The sequence below is a fragment of the Chiloscyllium plagiosum genome, chromosome 23 (genome assembly GCF_004010195.1).
Source record: "Chiloscyllium plagiosum isolate BGI_BamShark_2017 chromosome 23, ASM401019v2, whole genome shotgun sequence".
Lineage (NCBI taxonomy): Eukaryota > Metazoa > Chordata > Chondrichthyes > Orectolobiformes > Hemiscylliidae > Chiloscyllium > Chiloscyllium plagiosum.
In genome coordinates this window covers 27,670,915-27,689,629 of record NC_057732.1, presented here as the reverse complement: position 1 = coordinate 27,689,629, position 18,715 = coordinate 27,670,915, and the positions used below count along the sequence as shown (strand labels likewise).

The 18,715-nt window shown below is 37.4% G+C and overlaps 1 protein-coding gene across 1 annotated transcript in view; it reads left to right on the top strand.

Annotated features, from left to right (window-relative positions):
* Nucleotides 1–3,450: 3,450 nt before the first annotated feature.
* LOC122561707 (traB domain-containing protein-like) overlaps nucleotides 3,451–18,715 on the top strand; it is a 28,024-nt gene continuing 12,759 nt past the window's right edge. Inside the window, exons 1-5 of the mRNA XM_043713739.1 lie at nucleotides 3,451–3,557; nucleotides 10,061–10,103; nucleotides 12,375–12,538; nucleotides 14,601–14,741; nucleotides 18,011–18,121. Coding sequence (XP_043569674.1) covers nucleotides 3,555–3,557; nucleotides 10,061–10,103; nucleotides 12,375–12,538; nucleotides 14,601–14,741; nucleotides 18,011–18,121 — 462 coding nt within the window. The 5' untranslated portion in view covers nucleotides 3,451–3,554. The remainder of the gene's footprint in view (nucleotides 3,558–10,060; nucleotides 10,104–12,374; nucleotides 12,539–14,600; nucleotides 14,742–18,010; nucleotides 18,122–18,715) is intronic.

Here is an 18,715-nt window from a genome sequence, read left to right as displayed (position 1 = left end):
TCATTTTCATCCCCTCCCCCACTCACCCATTGTACTCTATGCTACTTTCTTCCCACCCCCACCCTCCTCTCGCCTATCTCTCCATGCTTCAGGCTCACTGCCTTTATTCCTGATGAAGGGCTTTTGCCCGAAACGTCGATTTTGAAGCTCCTTGGATGCTGCCTGAACTGCTGTGCTCTTCCAGCACCACTAATCCAGAGTCAGATTAATGATGATGATTCACTGAACATAGTTAACCTGAATACTGGTATGGCACAAAATAAAAGGAACAGTTTTCAAAATCTTTTTGTTCACAAATTAGTGTGATGAGACAAAGATTGATGAAGAGCTTCAATGTCTCTCATGATTTCCACGTAATGCAGTGTGCTATAGTTACTATGTGTAGTAATCTTGTAAATGTACTCATAAGAATTTCTCTGGTCAGCATTTCAATGAATTTGTAATTCTGTTCCATAACATGAAAAATGTCCCAAGCTATATATCACAAATTGGGACAATAAACTCTGACAACTGCATCCAACTTCTCTGAGTAAATTGAAAGTAATATAAATGGCCTGAATTATCTCAACCTGGAATTTTCAAAGAACCAAACCTCTTTCATCCAAAGTCATGCTGACTCTCAGATCAAAGAAATCATTATAAAATGGTATATCAAACTATTTTTGTCATTACTGTGCAGTAGAATGTTGTACAATTTTTTTATTTGGACTCTGTCAACATAAAACCTGCAAATAAATCTGATTGAATATTTTAGCTTGTACATAGCCCAAATATGTTGTGTGTGAAGATGAGAATTTGGTTATAAAGTATGTCAAAAAAATGGTTCTAGACTTTTTAAAGAAGATCAAGATTCTAAAGGAACCATTTTAAAAAGTATTTCAAACACATGAAATGCTGTTAACTTGTAAATTTAATAATTTTATTGTCAACATTATATCTTGGAATTGTTAAATTTTCTAAATTGTTCTTTCGATAGTCAGTTCTTCAATTCACTGAGAATCGAAGGCAATAACTGAAAAAGTAAGGATTTGTTATTTACCATCAGCTACGGTTTGTTTATTTTTCATTGGTAGGCTTTTTTTATTAACTTAGTTTCATTCTCAGTTGTTAAATGCATATTGGTACATCTGCAATCTCATTAAATTTGATTTGTTGCTATTTCACATGCATGACATTTGGGTTTGGGATAATCAGAAATAGATCAGTTACGTAGCAATGTGAGCAGCCAGCAGTTGCATCACTCACAATGATGGTTTAGCATAATCCTGAATACAGTGGGACATGGAGGACCCTGACATGAATTGCCATGAAATACCTCACATTGACCATTGACATAGGGAAGCCTACTATTCTGATATGTGCTGCACAAGCCATGTCACACAAATATAGTGAGATTTTCAATACTATATGATTACTAATAGCTTGAACCATCATCTTTGCTCACCTCCTCACCTATGGAAGACACCATTGAGCATAAGAGCAATGCTGAACACTTAAACTGCACGATCAGCACCCTCTCTCCCCCAGCACCCCCCCCCCCCCCCCCCGGCCCCGCCCCGATACTATTGCATGAATACTGCCCCCTCCACACTTCAAGTCAGCTCTGATGAAGACTCATCAGAGAAATGTTTGCTTGCTATTTCTCCACGGATGCCACCTGACCCATTATGATTTCCAACATATTTTGTTTTCAGTTCTAGATTCCTGCATCTGTTGTAATTTGCTCCTACCTTGAGTATGAGTATATTGATGAACACCACAGTTCAAGTGAGAGGGAATCAGCTATGAAATTTTAGTTTGTCTTTGTGATTTGTGTGGAGACTTTTAAGGTCAGCTAAGATATTCATAGAAATCATAGGATCCTACAATGTGGAAGAAGGCCATATCGACCCTCCAAAGACCATCCCACCCAGACCTACCCCATCTCTGTAATCCAGCATTTTCCTGGACACTATGGGAATCCACCTAACCTGCACATCTTTGGACTGTGGGAAGAAACCAGAGCATCTGGAGGAAACCCATGCAGAAATGGGGAGAATGTGCAAACTCCACACAGACAGTTGGCTGAGGGTGGAATTGAACCCAGGTCCCTGTTGCTGTGAGGCAGAAGTGTAACCACTGAGCCAGCATGCCACCCCAGAGTCACAGAATTGTTATGGCACAGAAAGAGGTCATTTGGTCCATTATGCCTGCACCAATTATAATACCTAGTCCCAATGCCCTGGATTTTCCCACATCCTAGCACACCATTTCTATCTAAATGATCACACAATGAGCTCTTGAATGCCTCAACTGAACATGCCTCCACCACATTTTCAGATAGTGCATTCCATACTTTAATTATTCGTTGCATGTGAAAGTTTTTTCTCACATCACTAATGCTTCATTTGTAAATCACTTAAACGATTACTTCAGCTTGACAGTTAGGAATGAAAGATGATGGGATACCTTTGTTAACATGTCATAGAGTCATAGAGATGTACAGCACGGAAACAGACCCTTTGGTCCAACTTATCCATGTCGACCAGATATCCCAACCTAATCTAGTCCCACTTGCCAGCACCCGGTCCATATCCCTCCAAACCCTTCCTATTCATATACCCATCCAGCTAGCCTCCACCACTTCCTCTGGCAGCTCATTCCATACATGTACCACCTCTGTGTGAAAAAGTTGCCCCGTAGGTCTCTTTTATATCTTTCTCCTCTCACCCTAAACCTATGCCTTCTAGTTCTGGACTCCCCAACCCCAGGGAAAAGACTTTGCCTATTTACCCTATCCATGCCCCTCATAATTTTGTAAACCTCTATAAGGTCACCCCTCAGCCTGTGACGCTCCAGAGAAAACAGCCACAGCCTATTCAACTTCTCCCCATAGTTCAAATCCTCCAACCTTGGTAACATCCTTGTAATTCTTTTCTGAACCCTTTCAAGTTTCACAACATCCTTCTGATAGAATTGCACACAGTATTCCAAAAGTGGCCTAACCAATGTCCTGTGCAGCTCCACCATGACCTCCCAACCCCTGTACGTTTAACAGAAAAAGAGGGTACAGAATTTCAATTTTGTTGTTACTAAACTAATAAAAACTCACCGAAAAATGGAAAATAAAGCTACTTATACAGAATAATCATGGAAACCTCCCCATATAGTTATGAAACACTGGCCTTATTAACATAATGTTGTGGAAGACTAATGTGAACAATATCTTCAATAGATCTATTTGCATCATGATGGATTTTGCTCACAAGAAAAATAAATTGGATCCAAACTGCCTTAAAAATAATTCCTGCATTTTGTAAATAATTGGTAGGGAACAATTTCACAATAGGAACTTGAGGAAACAATATACAGACTAAGTAAACAACAAACCAACCAATGATTAGTTAGATGCATTGGAAAGGAAGTACTGTAGGAAATATTGAAAGTGAAAGAAAGTTTGAGGGAGCTGCAAAAGCAATAAATTTAAAGGGACGTTTTGTTTAGTTTCACTTTGTACAGAGTCACAGAGGGATCACTTGTTGCTCCGTTTATTTGCTATTTTTCAGGATAAGACAATGGTGAGTAACATTTATCTTTTTAACAAACTTTTCAGGATTGAAACTTTTACGAATGAATCATGTAGTTACCAAAGTATAAGAGCTTGAATTTGAAATCCGCTGGTTTATCACAGGAGTATTATTCTCAATTCAAGTCTGTCCCTGCACCATCCTTTACGTATTTTTTAATTATATTTTCTGAATATTTTACTTACTCTATTTCCCTTTTTTTCCTACTTTTCTTTCTGTCCATATTATAATATCTATTTTTACAGGCTGGCAAATTCTTGATTTTCTGTTCATTGTCTTTGAATATATTTTAATTCACTATTAAATGCTTACTGTAACAAAGCAGACATTTTGTGTTTAATTATGAGGTTTACATTCTAAATTATGTAAATGGTGAAGCACAATGGATTATTGAACTTTTCTTCCACAAATTGAGTGGAGTAGATCCTGTTCATTTCTCATTTGCGTTCAGTCAGAGACCAAAACATGCAAGGACAGCTTCTCTACAAATGAAAGGAGTGTAAATTAAGGGGAAAGTGTGGAGTTGCTATTCTCCTCATAGATAGCAAAACAAAATCAGCAATGTTAGAGCCTTGATCTAGTCAACCGAATCTTCTAGCTGCAGCAGGGCGGTGCATATAAAAGGGTAGAGGTTTAAATTATTTAAATGAAAATATGACTCATGCTGCTTCGCACAGGAAAATATCAACACCAGACAGCCAAGCTTCATTTAACAGATTTGTTTACATGGGACATTATCTTGTAAACAACAGAAATTGTTGGAGAAATTCAGCAGATCTGGCAACCTGTTTGGGGCGAAAGCAAAGTTAAAGTTTCGAGGCCAGTGACACTTCATCAGAACATCAACAGTTGCTTCTGATGAAGAGGTGCTGGACTTGAAACTTTAACTCTGCTTTCTCCTCATAGATGTTGGAAAACCTGCTGAGTCTCTCCAGCACTTTCAGTTTTTGTTTCAGCTCTCCAGTATTCGTAGTTCTTTGTTCTGCTTTGTTTTATATTATTGCTGTAGTCTGTTTATGTGTTAAGCAGTTCAATGAGTATTAAGACTACGAGTTCCCACAGATTAATTTTTAAACTTCGTCTTTTTCTCAAAACTGATAAAGCTCTTGAATTCGGAGTAGGTTTTGTTTTAAAGAACTACTGAGAATTCTGCATAATTTTAACTGACTTTGAAGTTCAACTAGATCACAATGTGGGTCTTGTGGATTATTGCTTATGATGAGTTTGTACTGCAATGGAAGGTTATTAACATTGCAATGGCAGATCTGTTTGTGTTTCAAATTCTGAATTCCTACTTACCTCCGATAACTCTTGATTCCCCGACTAACAAAAATCTGTCCATATCTATCTTAAAAATCTGCAATAACCCTGTCTCCACTGCTTCTGATACAGAGTTCCAAAGTCACACAACCCTCAGAAATAAATTCTCCTCATAACTCTTCTAAAGGCCCATCCTTAATTTTAAAACAGTGCCCTCTAGTTCTTGACTAACCCATAAATAGAAAATGTTGTTTCTACATTTACCTGGTCAAGACTATTCAGGATCTTAAAAACTTCAATCAAATTACTCTTCACTATTCTAAACTCCAGTGGAATCAAGATCAATCTCTCCAACATTTTCTCATTAAAAAAAATGCTCATTCTAGGTTTCAATCTAGTAAACATCATCTGACTCACCTCCAAATTTACACCTTTCCTTAAATACAAAGACCAAAACGATACACAGTAATTGAGACGCAATGCCCTGCATAATTGAAGCACAACATCTTTGCTTTTATATGTTCAATTCTTCTCATACTAAAGGATAACATTGCCGTAACATTTCTGATTAAGTGCTGTATCTGCATGCTAACTTTTTGTGACTCATGCATTAGGAGCTCCACAATTGTATTCCATTCACGTAACATTCTGTTTTTCTTTATTCTTCCTGCCAAAGTGAAAAAAAACTTCACATTTTAATAAGTTATGCTCCATCTACCAGAGTTTTTGCTCACTCACTTATTCACCTATCTATATCTGTCTGGAATGTTCTAAGACATACTTTCATGTCTTGTTTCTTCTTCTGTTCTTGAATTTAGCTATCATAGCCTTCATTCCCCTCATCTGGGTCACTGATCTAAATTGAAAAGAAAAAGAGATGTATGACAGATCCTTGTGGGATTCCATTTGCTACATCCTGCCAACCAGGCAAAGATCCATATATGCATACTCCCTGTTTTCTGTTAGCCAGCTAATCTTCTATGCATGAAAGTCAATTATCTTCCAGACCATGAGCTTTTATTTTCCGCAATAACTTTATCACTTGTGGATATCCAAACACAATACTCCTGCAGGCACATTATCCACAGTACATATTACTCCTTTAAAGAATTCCAATAAATTAATTAAACATGATTTCCCTTTGCTGAAACCAGGTTGACTCTTCCTGATTACCTTGAGTTTTTCTAAGTGTGCAGCTATAATCTTTTGAATATTTTTTTTTCTGACATCTTCTCCACAACAAATGTCAACCTAAACAGCTAATAATTCCTTGCTTTCTGCCTCCCTCCCATCTTAAAAAGAGGGGTTATGTTTGCTATTTTCCAGTCCGATGGAATCTCCAGAATAGAGGGAATTTTGGAAATTTAACACCCACAGATCTACTACCTCATTTACCACCTGAGGAAGAAGTCCATCTGGCCCTGGGGATTTACCTGGCTACAGCTCCATCAGGTTCATTAGTATCACTTTCATTGTGATTGTAATTTTGCTAAATTTCCACATTCTGATTTACAGCTATTACTGGAATGTTTTTGTATCCTCGCCAGTGTAGACAATAACAAAATATATGTTCACTTAATGCACCACCTCCTTATTGTCTTTTTTTGAATCACATTCTTACTTTCGAGAAGATCAATCTTCAATCTACTTACCTTTATCTTTTTTAAATGCCTGTGGAAACTCTGACAAAATTTTAAAAATATTTTTAGCTGGTTTCCTCTCATGCTCCAATTTGTTCCTCGTAATTAACCTTTCAGTCATTTTCTACCATTCTTTATCAATCATCCTATGTACCATTCATCTTTCTCTACTTATATGTTCTTTTACATTTGATGGTTTCCCTAAATTCTTCAGTTAACCTTGAATGGTGCGTCCTCCCTTATTTTGTGTATTCTGAAATGTTCCCTTAAATGTCTACCTCTGTCGATTTTTTCCTTTTACCTTAAATGCCCAATTATTTCAGCTAGTTCAGTTTTCAAATCCGCACTTTGTCCTCATTTAGGGTTAAAATAATAGTCTGAGACCCAATGTTCTCCCTTTCAAAATGGATGTAAAATTCAATCAAGCTGTATTCGTTGCTATGTAGAGTTCCCTTCAGTGTAAGGTCTTTAATTAATCCTATCTCAATGCACAATACCAAATCTAATACATCTTGCTCTCAGGTCGGTTCCAAAATTCTCAGAAATGTTACTCTTGGAAACAATCTCAAAAGCATTTTTTGAACTTCTCATCCAGGCTACTACTGCTGATCTGATTTTTCCAGTTTATATACACATTAAAGTCATCCAGGAATCTTACCATCCCCTTATCACAAGAACCCAACGTTTCTTCTTGTATATTTTGCCTGACATTGTGGTTACTAATTGGAGGCATGTAAGCCACTCACACTAGTGATTTCTTACCATTCGTCTCTATCCAAATTGATAGTACAGCCTGATTTCTTGAAGCAAGATCATCTCTAACTATTGCAAAAATTCCTTCCTTGATCAATATGCTGCCCCTTGACCCTTACCTAACCTCCTACTTTTCTTGAATGTAATATACCCCTCAATCTTGAGACCCAATCCTTGTCATCCTACAACCATGACAGGTTATCAGATCCTATTTATTTACTTCCATGTGCACTATCAATTTCTTTACTTTATTATGAATGCTTCATGCATTCAGATAAGGGGCCTTCAGTTTTATCTTTTTGTTATCTTCATAACATTGAATTGCAACTGCTGCTCAAGCTCACTTTAAGTGACTGGAACCAAAGAATATCCAGGAGGTCTCACATAATATCAGCATTGAAGGCAATAGATCTCAATTGTCCCAACATTATGCTTCAAACTCTATTAACAAGCTATAATCCTTTTAATTGATAGATTTCTGCTACCTAGCAAGAATTTATCCTTAGTGCCAAATATATGCATAAGAGTTACAACACAATGCTTCTGATGTTGAGATAGGCCTTGCAGAGCTTCTCGAGTGATTGTGCCACTTATCTCACTGTAGCCCATATCTCTCAAACATTTAAAAGAATCCATTTTTGTCATCAAGCTAGGAACCTGTGACTATCGATGATACAAATATCTCTGCAAGAGGCCCAGCAATCACTTCACTAGCTTCCTACAGAGTTCTCGGGTACACCTGATCAAATCCTGGGGATTTATCCACTTTTAACCGTTTCAAGACACCCAGCAATTTTTCCTCTTTTGAAATATCATCCCTCCTAAAAGCTCATACAATTATTAATCAAAACATGTAGCCACTGAAACCTTCTTGAAAAAGTAATCTTTTCTCACATGCTCATTAATCTGTGAAAGCATACAAATAGCCATTCGAAAGCCACTTCGAAACATTTAATTCTATTAACTACTTATAAAACTTTCAATCAAATAAACAATCCTCTCACAGCCATGTAAGTAACTCTGTGCTATATCCATTATCGGAGTTAGGTACATTCATAATGCAATTGCTATGAAGTTGAATAAAAAAAAACCTACAGAAGTTCAGTCCATCTGCACTGATTTTTCCAATGCTCAGTGGAGTTTCTATCTGAGAAGTTTGGCAATTGTTCAGTTTTTCTCAAAGCTTGAAAAGATCCTTGGACTTTAATCATTATAATACTCAAAACACAGTTTCCAGATGATGACAAAATCACATGTTGAATACAGAAGTCAACCATATCCAGATAAAGCAGTCTAACATGTGAACACTTACACATTGCTGATCATTGTATTGGTCATTTTCCTTTTAAGGGCAAATTCCAATGATCAATCACTTTGTTGAAAACATAGCTAAATCATGACATTCTACAAAGACATTCAAAGCTAGCAAAACCTTTTAAGCTGAACTGTCAAAACATTTCCAATTCTTCAGTAGACTTCTCCAGGGTTTATGTATCGGCTTACTAGACATGGTACCCTCAGTCTTCAGAAACCCCCCCCCCCGCCACCGTGATAGCTCCACTGCCAGGGTAAATGGAATTTGCAGCAACCATTGAAATTGTAAACCTGTTATCCCTTTACTGGAGTGCAAGTAGCTATACTTCAAACCCTGAGGAAGTCAGTGTCTGCTGGGAATCAGCTGGTAAGAATGAAATTACAGTGCCTCCACTTTGGGTCTCCCAATGTGAGTTGACTTAAAATCAGGAGAGGAGAATTCAGGCCCAAGATTTTATAATCTGAAATGCACTGCCTGAAATGGTGGTGGCAATGGACTTAATAATAACTTTGTAAAGGGAATTGAATAAATACCTGAAGTGGAAACATTTGCAACGCAGTGGAGAAAGAACATAGGCACAATGGTCACTTTCAGAGCTTAAGAGGTTGGCTGTAAGTGGTTACCACTTATCTTCTCATTAACAGGCCACTTAGACTTGAAATTATTATGTCTTTTCAAAATTCTTTTAAAGTGTCTTAAAGTTTTCTGTTTAAGGGCATAAGTGAGGACAAATTACTTTCAAAATATCAGTGAGTTAGTAGCCCTTGTTGATATTTAAGTTCAAATGCCGCATCAGCTTTCAGTTCAGTGCAGATGTGAAAGCAAATGTGAAAATACAAAGTTTCTGTATTCGAGATGAATAACTCTGGTGTTTGTGAAAATATCATTTTTCTGGCTCCCTATTGAAATGTTTTCAGCAGCATAAAGTTCCTGTACTTGCATAGCAGATATAAAATAATCCTTCTACAATAAGGTAAGTCATTTCAATTCTAAATATTCTTTAACAATATGATTATTGTTAATTCCTGACAGTCAACTTCCTGGTGTCCCAGGAAGGTCTAGAAAGTACAAGTTTAAGCTCTCATTCCTTCAGCACTTTTAGTCATTGTTTAGAGATTTTTAAAAATCTCAACATTTTTATTTCTTTCAATCTTTTTCTCTGTTTCTTTAGCTAATCTTAACTTTTCCTCTTACTATTTCTGTTTCTGTACTGCTTTGATAGTGAATTCACTTTTCTATCTTATATTTCCTTGTTCAGATCTTATGATGCTCATTTAAGAATCTTTCAATTTGATTGATTAAATATATACACAATTGCTTGCCTTGTTCATTCCCATTCCAGATACTTAGTTTCCCTGGTTGTGACATTACATTTCATTTTTCTGGCAAAATTGTGGAATTTGATATCATGAGTCTAAGTACTGTCAGTCGTACTGATTGACTAGTTAAATGAGGTTTGGTGCTATTAATGATTGATATGTGGGAGTAGTTATTTAATATTAATATAAATGTATCTGCTTTTACAGGCGCTTGTTGGAAAGATGCTGAAATTTGATTGGTCGAGTATATGTGAGTTCTATATAAATGTAGAGGGACTGGTATTAGTATCACTTTTTTTCTTGTAACATATTTCTGACCAACAGTTGGTTGCACAGGGCACAATTTCAAAACTTGCAGATGACACAAATCATGGAATTGTGAACTATGAAGAGGATCGTGATAGATTTCAAACAGATATGGACAAGTTGGTGGAATGGGACGACACGGTGGCAGATGAAAATTAATATGGTGAAATTTGATGTGATGAATCCTGATAGGAGGAATGAAAGTGACAATGCAAAATAAAAGGCACAAATATAAAGGAGTTGATAAAATAGAGTGACTTGAACACATATATATACAGATTGTTGTAAGTGAAGAGCAGATTGACAAAGCGGTTAAAAGGCCAAACAGGAAATTGCCCTTTATCAATAGAGACATTGAGTACAATAAAGAAGAATTTGTTTTAAAACAATGGTTTGAGTTCAACAAGAGAATTGTGTCCATTCAGGGCATTACAGTTTGGGAACGATGTGAAGAATAGACAAAGGATGCAGAAAAGATTTACGAAATTGGTTCTCAGAACGAGGGGCTTCAGTTGTATGGATATACTATATAGGGTGGACGTCTGCTCCTTAGAGAAGAGGAAGTTGGGGAAAGATTTGGTGTAGGTCTTGTGGAAAAGTGTTGGGGAAAAGTTAACATTATTTTCCTGGAAGCCATTTTCCTGATTCGGCTGAAAGTTCCATTTTGTGTCCCCAGCCAGAACTTTGCTGGCTATGCATTCCTTACTATGAGGTAATGTGAAAGGTTGTCCTTAACTTCCTTCTCAAGATAGTGTCTCCTCCCTTTGCTGAATGATCAGCGCAGGCTGTAGAACCAGTCAAGCTGACATAGACTTTCCAATTAGTCCCCATTCCGTCTCTGGTTATTGCCTCTTCACAGTCATTCAGCCAATTAGGGATATCTCTGCTTAGTATTAGCAATCTGTGTAACTAGAGCAGGTGGTGATATCATTTGATCTGTCCACTTGTAGAATGCATAATAGTGCTTTAGTTTTGAACTTAATGACTAACCTAATTTAGTACCAACTTGTAAGCATGCCAAACTGTATAATTAACAATCAGCTCCTATCTGCTTTCTCTATATAGTCCTGTAGTATCCTGATGTATTTCGGAATAACATCGAGCCACAGTTAGGATGGTGAATTCCCCATGATATATCGTGCAATAAACTAATCAGTTCGCAAGGTCCGAGTCTTGAGAGCTTTCTTCAACAAAAAGAAAGATAGGCTTTGTTTAATTTATACTTTTGCATTCATATAATCCCTGATTAAATTCCACAAGCTGAAATAAATTTAATTACATTTTCTTTGTCATAATAGAACAAAACACAATCTGTATCATGTGCAACTTAAACTCTTTGGAGAATAGTGGAGCATTTAATTAAATACACTCATAATTCACAGTTAACTTTGCCACTTTCTATTTTGAAAATTCACATTTTGAATGAATTATCCATGAGTCCCACTTTCAGAAGTATTTATCCCTTTTTGCAATATTTCTGGGCATCGCTTAAAATGCTTTCTTTAATTCATTGTTAGCTTTAATTAAAACAGTTTAAAAAAAATTAAAGGACCAATCATTATTTTGTAAAGTGTGTGGAAGCTGTTCGTTCAGGCTGAATGGGAAAGGTGATAGAGATGGAGAGTTGGTGAAACAGCAAAGGGGGTAAAAGAGAGAGCCCGAATGAAAGTATCAATACATTAATACATCTGTTTCCATTATGATTATGTTGTGTACAAGTGATCTGATGCATTCATGCAGCGATTCACGTTGTTAGACTAAATGTTTATAAATAATTAATAGAACATTTGTCTGACATCCTTTTCATCAAGATTAATCCCCTTTTATAACATTAATTATGTAGTGTCTTGTACCTCGCCTCCTATAGATCTGTTTTGCATTGGTTGACTTCCCCTTTGATACCATCAATGTACAGATGAAGTCCTAACTAACCTCAGAGCTATCCCAATCTTAAATTTTGCTTCTTTCATAACTGTTTCAAAGAGAATTGTCTTATTGTAGACCATGATATATTATTTGTTAATCATACTTGTTCATAATTTAGAATTTTAAATTGATTATTGAGGACTTTTCATTTTGAAGCATATTTCTATTTTGCTGATAAAACATTAATAAATAATCAAATTCATTTATTATTTCTGTTATAGAGCAAGTATTGTATAAGTCTCCCATATATTTGAAATTGTTAAGTTATTTGCAATATATTTACCTTCAGCTTACGAAGAAATGACTATGACTCTGATGTCAAAGATTGCAAAGCGTCAGAAGAACCCAGAAATGAAAAGCAATATAAGTGAGCTTGTCACTGAAGATGGCTGCAAAGTCTACCTGGTTGGCACAACTCACTTCAGTAAGCAAAGCATCAAAGATGTACAACAGGTAAAATGAAAATGACATAGAGAAATTCTGTGGTGAATTTAAAATACTGGTCTGCTGCTCCTCTGCATCAGTGAAGATGCAAAGGTAACATCTATTCATAAACTGCAACAAACACATATTTTTCATATGATCTAATATTCTGTGAAGTATTTCCTGCCTTCAACTTTTACAACAAAGAAAAGTATTACATGTAAAACTAATATTAACAACAAATTCTCTCTAAGCATTATTAGAAAAACAAACACATATAATGGAGACCAATGGTTCCTGAATTAAATCCTTATAAAATAAATTCACTCATTAGTTATGGTTTTTGAAGTAAGGGCTTCAGGCAGCTGTACCACATGGTTCTATTGTGCATGGATCCCATTGAACTTGTTGCACTCATGAAGTTAACTTGTTGGAATTGTTAAGGCCTGAGTGAAGTTTTTCTGCCACTGCTGGTTGAAGGTACTGCATGGTACAGATAAACACATTTAAAATAAACCAATTAAAAGCAAAATAAAAAACAGAATTTCATTTAGAAAGCATGTTTCTATGATAGTACATTATCTTGGACAAAATAAAATCTCATTGGGTTATTTTTTGAATGATACTATTTTAACTTTTTGACAAGTGGGTGGAAGTTTCCAGGAACGTTGTTACTTTGCTGTCCCCTACATGAGTGAAGATGTAACGGTAACTTCTGCTCATGAATTGCAACAAACACAATTTGATTAGGTTGGGAAGACCTAGTTAAAACATTCTGACACTACTGGTTGAATGTGCTTTACAGTACAGATGAATACACTTCCAAAAGATCTGAGGAAAATCCAAAATCAGCTGCAATATTTAGAGCTGAATTTACACTCCCATTGGGATGGTTGGTGGACAGACTGGGTAAGGAGGGGAAGGGAGTTGAAAAATTCCGCATGATGCCGTGACAGCCATTCCCAGGAGGTGCCACCCTCCCAGCCAACTACACTGCAATTTTATTCAAGAGGGAATGGTGTTTGGCAGCCTACCACCCCTTCATCTAATTGAGGCTAATTAATGGACTCATGGATCTTTTATGCCCTGTTGTAATTTTTTCATGAGGTTGGAAGAGGAGATTGGCTGGTTGGAGCCCTGTTGTACTCCTGTGTGTGTAGGCAGAGAAGGGCAGGTATCTCCTTTACAGGCACTCTGCGCTCATCAGGGATCCCTCCAAATGTCTGGCTGCTCTATATTTTCCCTTCCCCATCTTGGACCATTAAGTCCCCCCCATATCCTCATTCCCTTCACTAGGCCTTTCTCTCCTGGTGTTGTGGAATTAAGCCCAACTCACCTCTCCCCTGGGCTCCAACAATGATCCTCAATAGAGACTGGGTGCAGTCCCAGCAGTGATCACCCCTTCTGGTGACTTGAGGCTGCAATTTAAATCCAATTTTCCATAGCATTGGTATTTAAGGTGTTCAGGTTCCTGAAGATATGGGTAAGTCAGTTTGTGAATCTTGGGGGAAGCCTACTGTGGAGTCAAAAGCCCTTTGACACATAAGTTTAAAGGACTTGCCTACCTCAAATATCATTAAAGTGTACAATTTTGTTTTATATGTTTTCAATACAGTGATTGATGTTGGTCTCTGACCCCGACAGGTAATGGACTGTTAAATTGTTTAGCATTGTGTAAGTGTTTGCATGCATTAGATATGACCCCAACTTAGCAAGTGCTTTCTTATTCTTTCCAAAAGTATTGGAGGAGCTCATGTGCAAAAACCATCCTTTCTACTTCAGGCCGCAAGGAAATACTAAAGTTCCACCCTTAGATTAATGATTTTGTCATTAAATGCTGTAAAGTTTGGTGAAGAGTTCTGAACAGAATCCGAGAGAATCTTTCAAGCAAGAATCTAAACTTCTGAAAATCTATTAATAAATGGGGACCAAATGGTACCAAGAAAGTGATAAATATAGTCTAACATTTCATTGTAAGTTTCAATTAAAAATTTATTTGAATGATATCGCTGTGATTGACTCCAAGTCTGAATCTATATAACACAATGTTTCAGAGTTTGTTGAACTGATATGATGAGTGTTTTTTTTCTAGATTATCCAGGAAGTGCAACCAGATGCTGTGGTGTTGGAAGTTTGCCAATATAGAGAACAACTTTTAACACTAGATGAACAGTCATTATTAAATGGAAGCAAAGCATTTGACACATGCACAATGCTGCAATCAATGAAGCAGGTACTGTTATTTTAACTAAGTTGTTAATTAATGTTACATTAATGCTTATTTTGCTTTCATTGTTTAAGTTCCTTCCTAACACGTTAAAATGGGATACAGACATGTAGGCATTGCATATGTTATGGTCTTCTGATTTTTTTTACTCAAGCTTTATTTTATAGCAGAGAATACAAATTATGATTGTGTGATTTTAGTTGGAATTATATAATACCAATAATACATGTGTGCAATAGCCATGTTATTTTTGCAATAAATCTTCCATTATTTTCAGTTCCTAGATACCAGCTGGCCTGGACGTTTTACAACTGAATTCTAGAAATTGAGCATTAAAACATTGCAACATTGCTCTGTGACTATAGAATGCGAAGAGCTTGTGTTATATTGCTATCTGTGCCCCTTGGATCTCAGACTCTACTGACAGAAAAGAAATCAGCGCAAGTGTGTTTACTCCTGTGTTTAGAGTTCTGCTGTCCTGGCAGCTATGTTTTTAATTATAGGAGATAAGGGGGTTGGTATTACAATTCCTTATCATCATAGAATTCCTACAGTGTGGCAGCAGGCCATTTGGCCTATCAGATCCATACTGACCCTTTAAACAGCATCACACCCAGAGGTACCCCCTCCCCTATCCTTGTAACCCTGCATTTCCCATGGCTAATCCATCAGGCCTGCACATCCCTAGACATAATGGGCAATTTAGCATTGGCAATCTACCTAACCTGTACATCTTTGAACTGTGAGAGGAAACTGGACCACCCAGAGGAAACACGCACAGACATGAGGAGAATGTGCAAACTCCACACAGTCACCCAAGGGTGGAATCAAACCCAGGTCTCTGATGTTGTGACGCAGCGATGCTGACCACTGAGTCATCATACTGCCCTGATGTTAAAAAGACAGAGGGCTTAAATCTCCACAGTTGTGTCAACGACCTGGCACAACTTCAAAAGGATATTAACTTAAGTTCCAGAGAAGTGACATAATGAATCATTAATGGAATTTCTCAGGGGATTTCACCAATCACCTGTTGGAAAGTCCCAGTAATAAATCCAGGTTTCAATATTACATACAATCAATGATAAGAAAGTTAAACAGAGTGTTTTGAAATAAGAGCAAAATTCTGCAGATGCTGAAAATCTGAAAATGAAAACAAAGTGCTGGAAGTATTCAACTAGTCTGACAGCATCTGTGGACAGACAAATAACATTTCAAATTGAATATGTCTCTTCCCCAATGAAAGCTGGGAATTTACTCAAACTTGCTCCTGCTCTATGGTTGTATCTGCAGTTGTAACATTGATGTGGCTAAATTAGGCTTTCGTCAGATTTCTGGTGAAGCTCTTCCTGACATTTCTGACATAAGGTTTTTTTTATCCTTATTTCATGTATGTAGAAATGATTTTGATTTAAGTGATAATGTCCGTAGGTCACAATAGCATATCTAAGTAGATACTCTTGCTATCTTTTTCTTTTTTCTCATTTCTGATCCTTACTGTTTTTCTTCAATTTTATTCTTATGCTCATCTTTTCCCTACCTAATTTACCCCATTTTGTTGCTGATCTCAATTAAACCACATTTATTTTTGTTTCTCTTGCCACTCAACAAAGTTTTTTTAATCATTAAAAATTGCAATGGGCAGACAATAGTAGCACTACATTCATGTGCATGAATATATCATACATATATTTCAGGTGATGTGGGTTCAGGCTCTAGCATTAAGAGCCTTTATTAAGGGTAATTTTAAGAAGGCCACTTTGGACTTTCTGGTCATCTTTTACTTCCTTGATGTGACGGGGCAATTTACTTGTTTGGAGGATGGCATCTGGTGCTAGGATGGCAGGCCAATCCTCAAGACAGACTTGGATGCCCTCCCTTCCTGGCTGGATCAGAGTGCAGTAATAACCTGGCTGCTTTCTGTAATATTTTAAAATAAATGGTGAGAAGGGTACCTTTTTGTTGCAGTGCACTGCACTTTTAGACTCCCTACAGTGTGGAAACAGGCCCTTCAGCCCAACAAGTCCACACTGACCCTCCGAAGAGTAACCCACCCAGACTCATTTCCCTCTGACTAATGCATCTATGATTATGGGCAATTTAGCATGGCCAATTCACCTGACCTGCACATCTTTGGACTGTGGGAGGAAACCCACGCAGACACGGGGAGAATGTGCAAACTCCACACAGGCAGTCTCCCGAGGTTGGAATCGAACTTGGGACCCTGGTGCTGTGAGGCAGCAGTGCTAACCACTGAGTCACCATGCCACCCCTTACTTACATTGCGCAGGAGCTGAGTGCTCCTCTGAAGCAAAAGGTCTCTGATATGTCATCCAGCTTTAAGAGCCTACCCACTGCTCATTATATGGACAAAAAAACTGGTTCATGCCAGCTGGATCAGTGCATTGGCTTCAACTCCAGGTCAGTCTGTACTGATTGTAACAAGGTCAGCCAGCTTGGACCTCATAGAATATGAGTTCCCTGACTGGAGCTGTTAATCTGGTCCAACCAGGGAGGCCTGTCTGATATCAAAGGAAGAATGTCAGGAAGGTTGAGACGCTGTATGTCTGACTCAGTGAGAGTCAGTGTTATTGTCAAAGGCTATGCATTTGTAAATAAAAGGTGTCAGGAGATGAAATACCACCATCTGAAGAATTATTTCAAATCGCTTCTTTCCCTGAGGTGGTGGGTTCTGGAGCTAGAAGCAATCCCAGCTCCTGTTTCCAACATCCAAAGCCAAAATCCAGCCCTTGTCTCTGTCTCTTTTCTATTTCTTTTCTTTTTGGAATCTGATTTTAGACAGGAATCATTAATTTTTTAAGGCAATTATATTGCTTTTCCCGGCACTCAAACTGGTCATAGAGTCATAGAGATGTACAGCACAGAAACAGACCCTTCAGTCCAACTTGTCCATGCCTACCAGATTTCCTAAATTAATGTAGTCCCATTGCCACCACTTGGCATATCCCTCTTAACCCTTCCTATCCAAATACCCATCCAGATGACTTTTAAATGTTGTAATTGTACCAGCCTCTATCACTTCTTCTGGCAGCTCATTCCATATATGCACCACCCTTTGAATGAAAATGTTGCCCCTTAGATCCCTTTTAAAACTTTCCCTTCTCACCCTAAATCTATGTCGTTTAGTTCTGAACTCCCCCATCCCAGGGAAAAGACCTTGCCTATTTACCCTATTCATGCCCCCTCATTATTTAAAAAATGTCTATAAGGTTATCCTCAGTGTCTGATGCTAATCTGTATCTTTCTTCTTGTAGTTTGGATTGATGCAGACATTGTGGTCAATGCTGTTTCTGAGAATTTCAGCTTATCTGATTGAGGAGCTAGGCATGGCCCCAGGTGGGGAATTCAGGAAAGCTTTCAGAGAGGTAAGAATTCCAACATTACTCTGCTGTAATATTGATTTTTTTAAATTGCAAGTGTAGATAACTTACAAGTTGGCTTCACCAAAATATTTGCTTCAACCTGATTACAAAGCTGATCGAGGTTATTAAAATTGCAATGCTAGTTTTTAACATATGCTCCATTTTAATTGTTACAAATTCTGATATTGTTGGCACTTGAAATTATGCCATTGGTGATATCCCAGAAAATTAAATCACTTGAGATAAAATCGAAACCAAATCCATCAGAGTGCTGAATGTATATATACCAACAATTACTGAATGTCTTATTATGTATTAATGATATAAATGTTCAACTAATTTATGGCACTCAAAGCAGTTGTCAAATACTGAACTGAAGTTGAGCAAAAAATGGCTGTGTTGATTTCTGGGAGTTTCATGGAGGATTCCAGCAAGAACTCTAGTGAATTATTTCATGCAATTTTGTGCTGATCCACTCATGATGTGTGCCTCGCACTTCTATGGTGTCACACTCACGCTATTGTCTGCAAACCAGTGGCAAAAGTGCTCGACACTGACTGGATCTTCTAGACTTTCTGCCTCCAGCAACACAAGGCT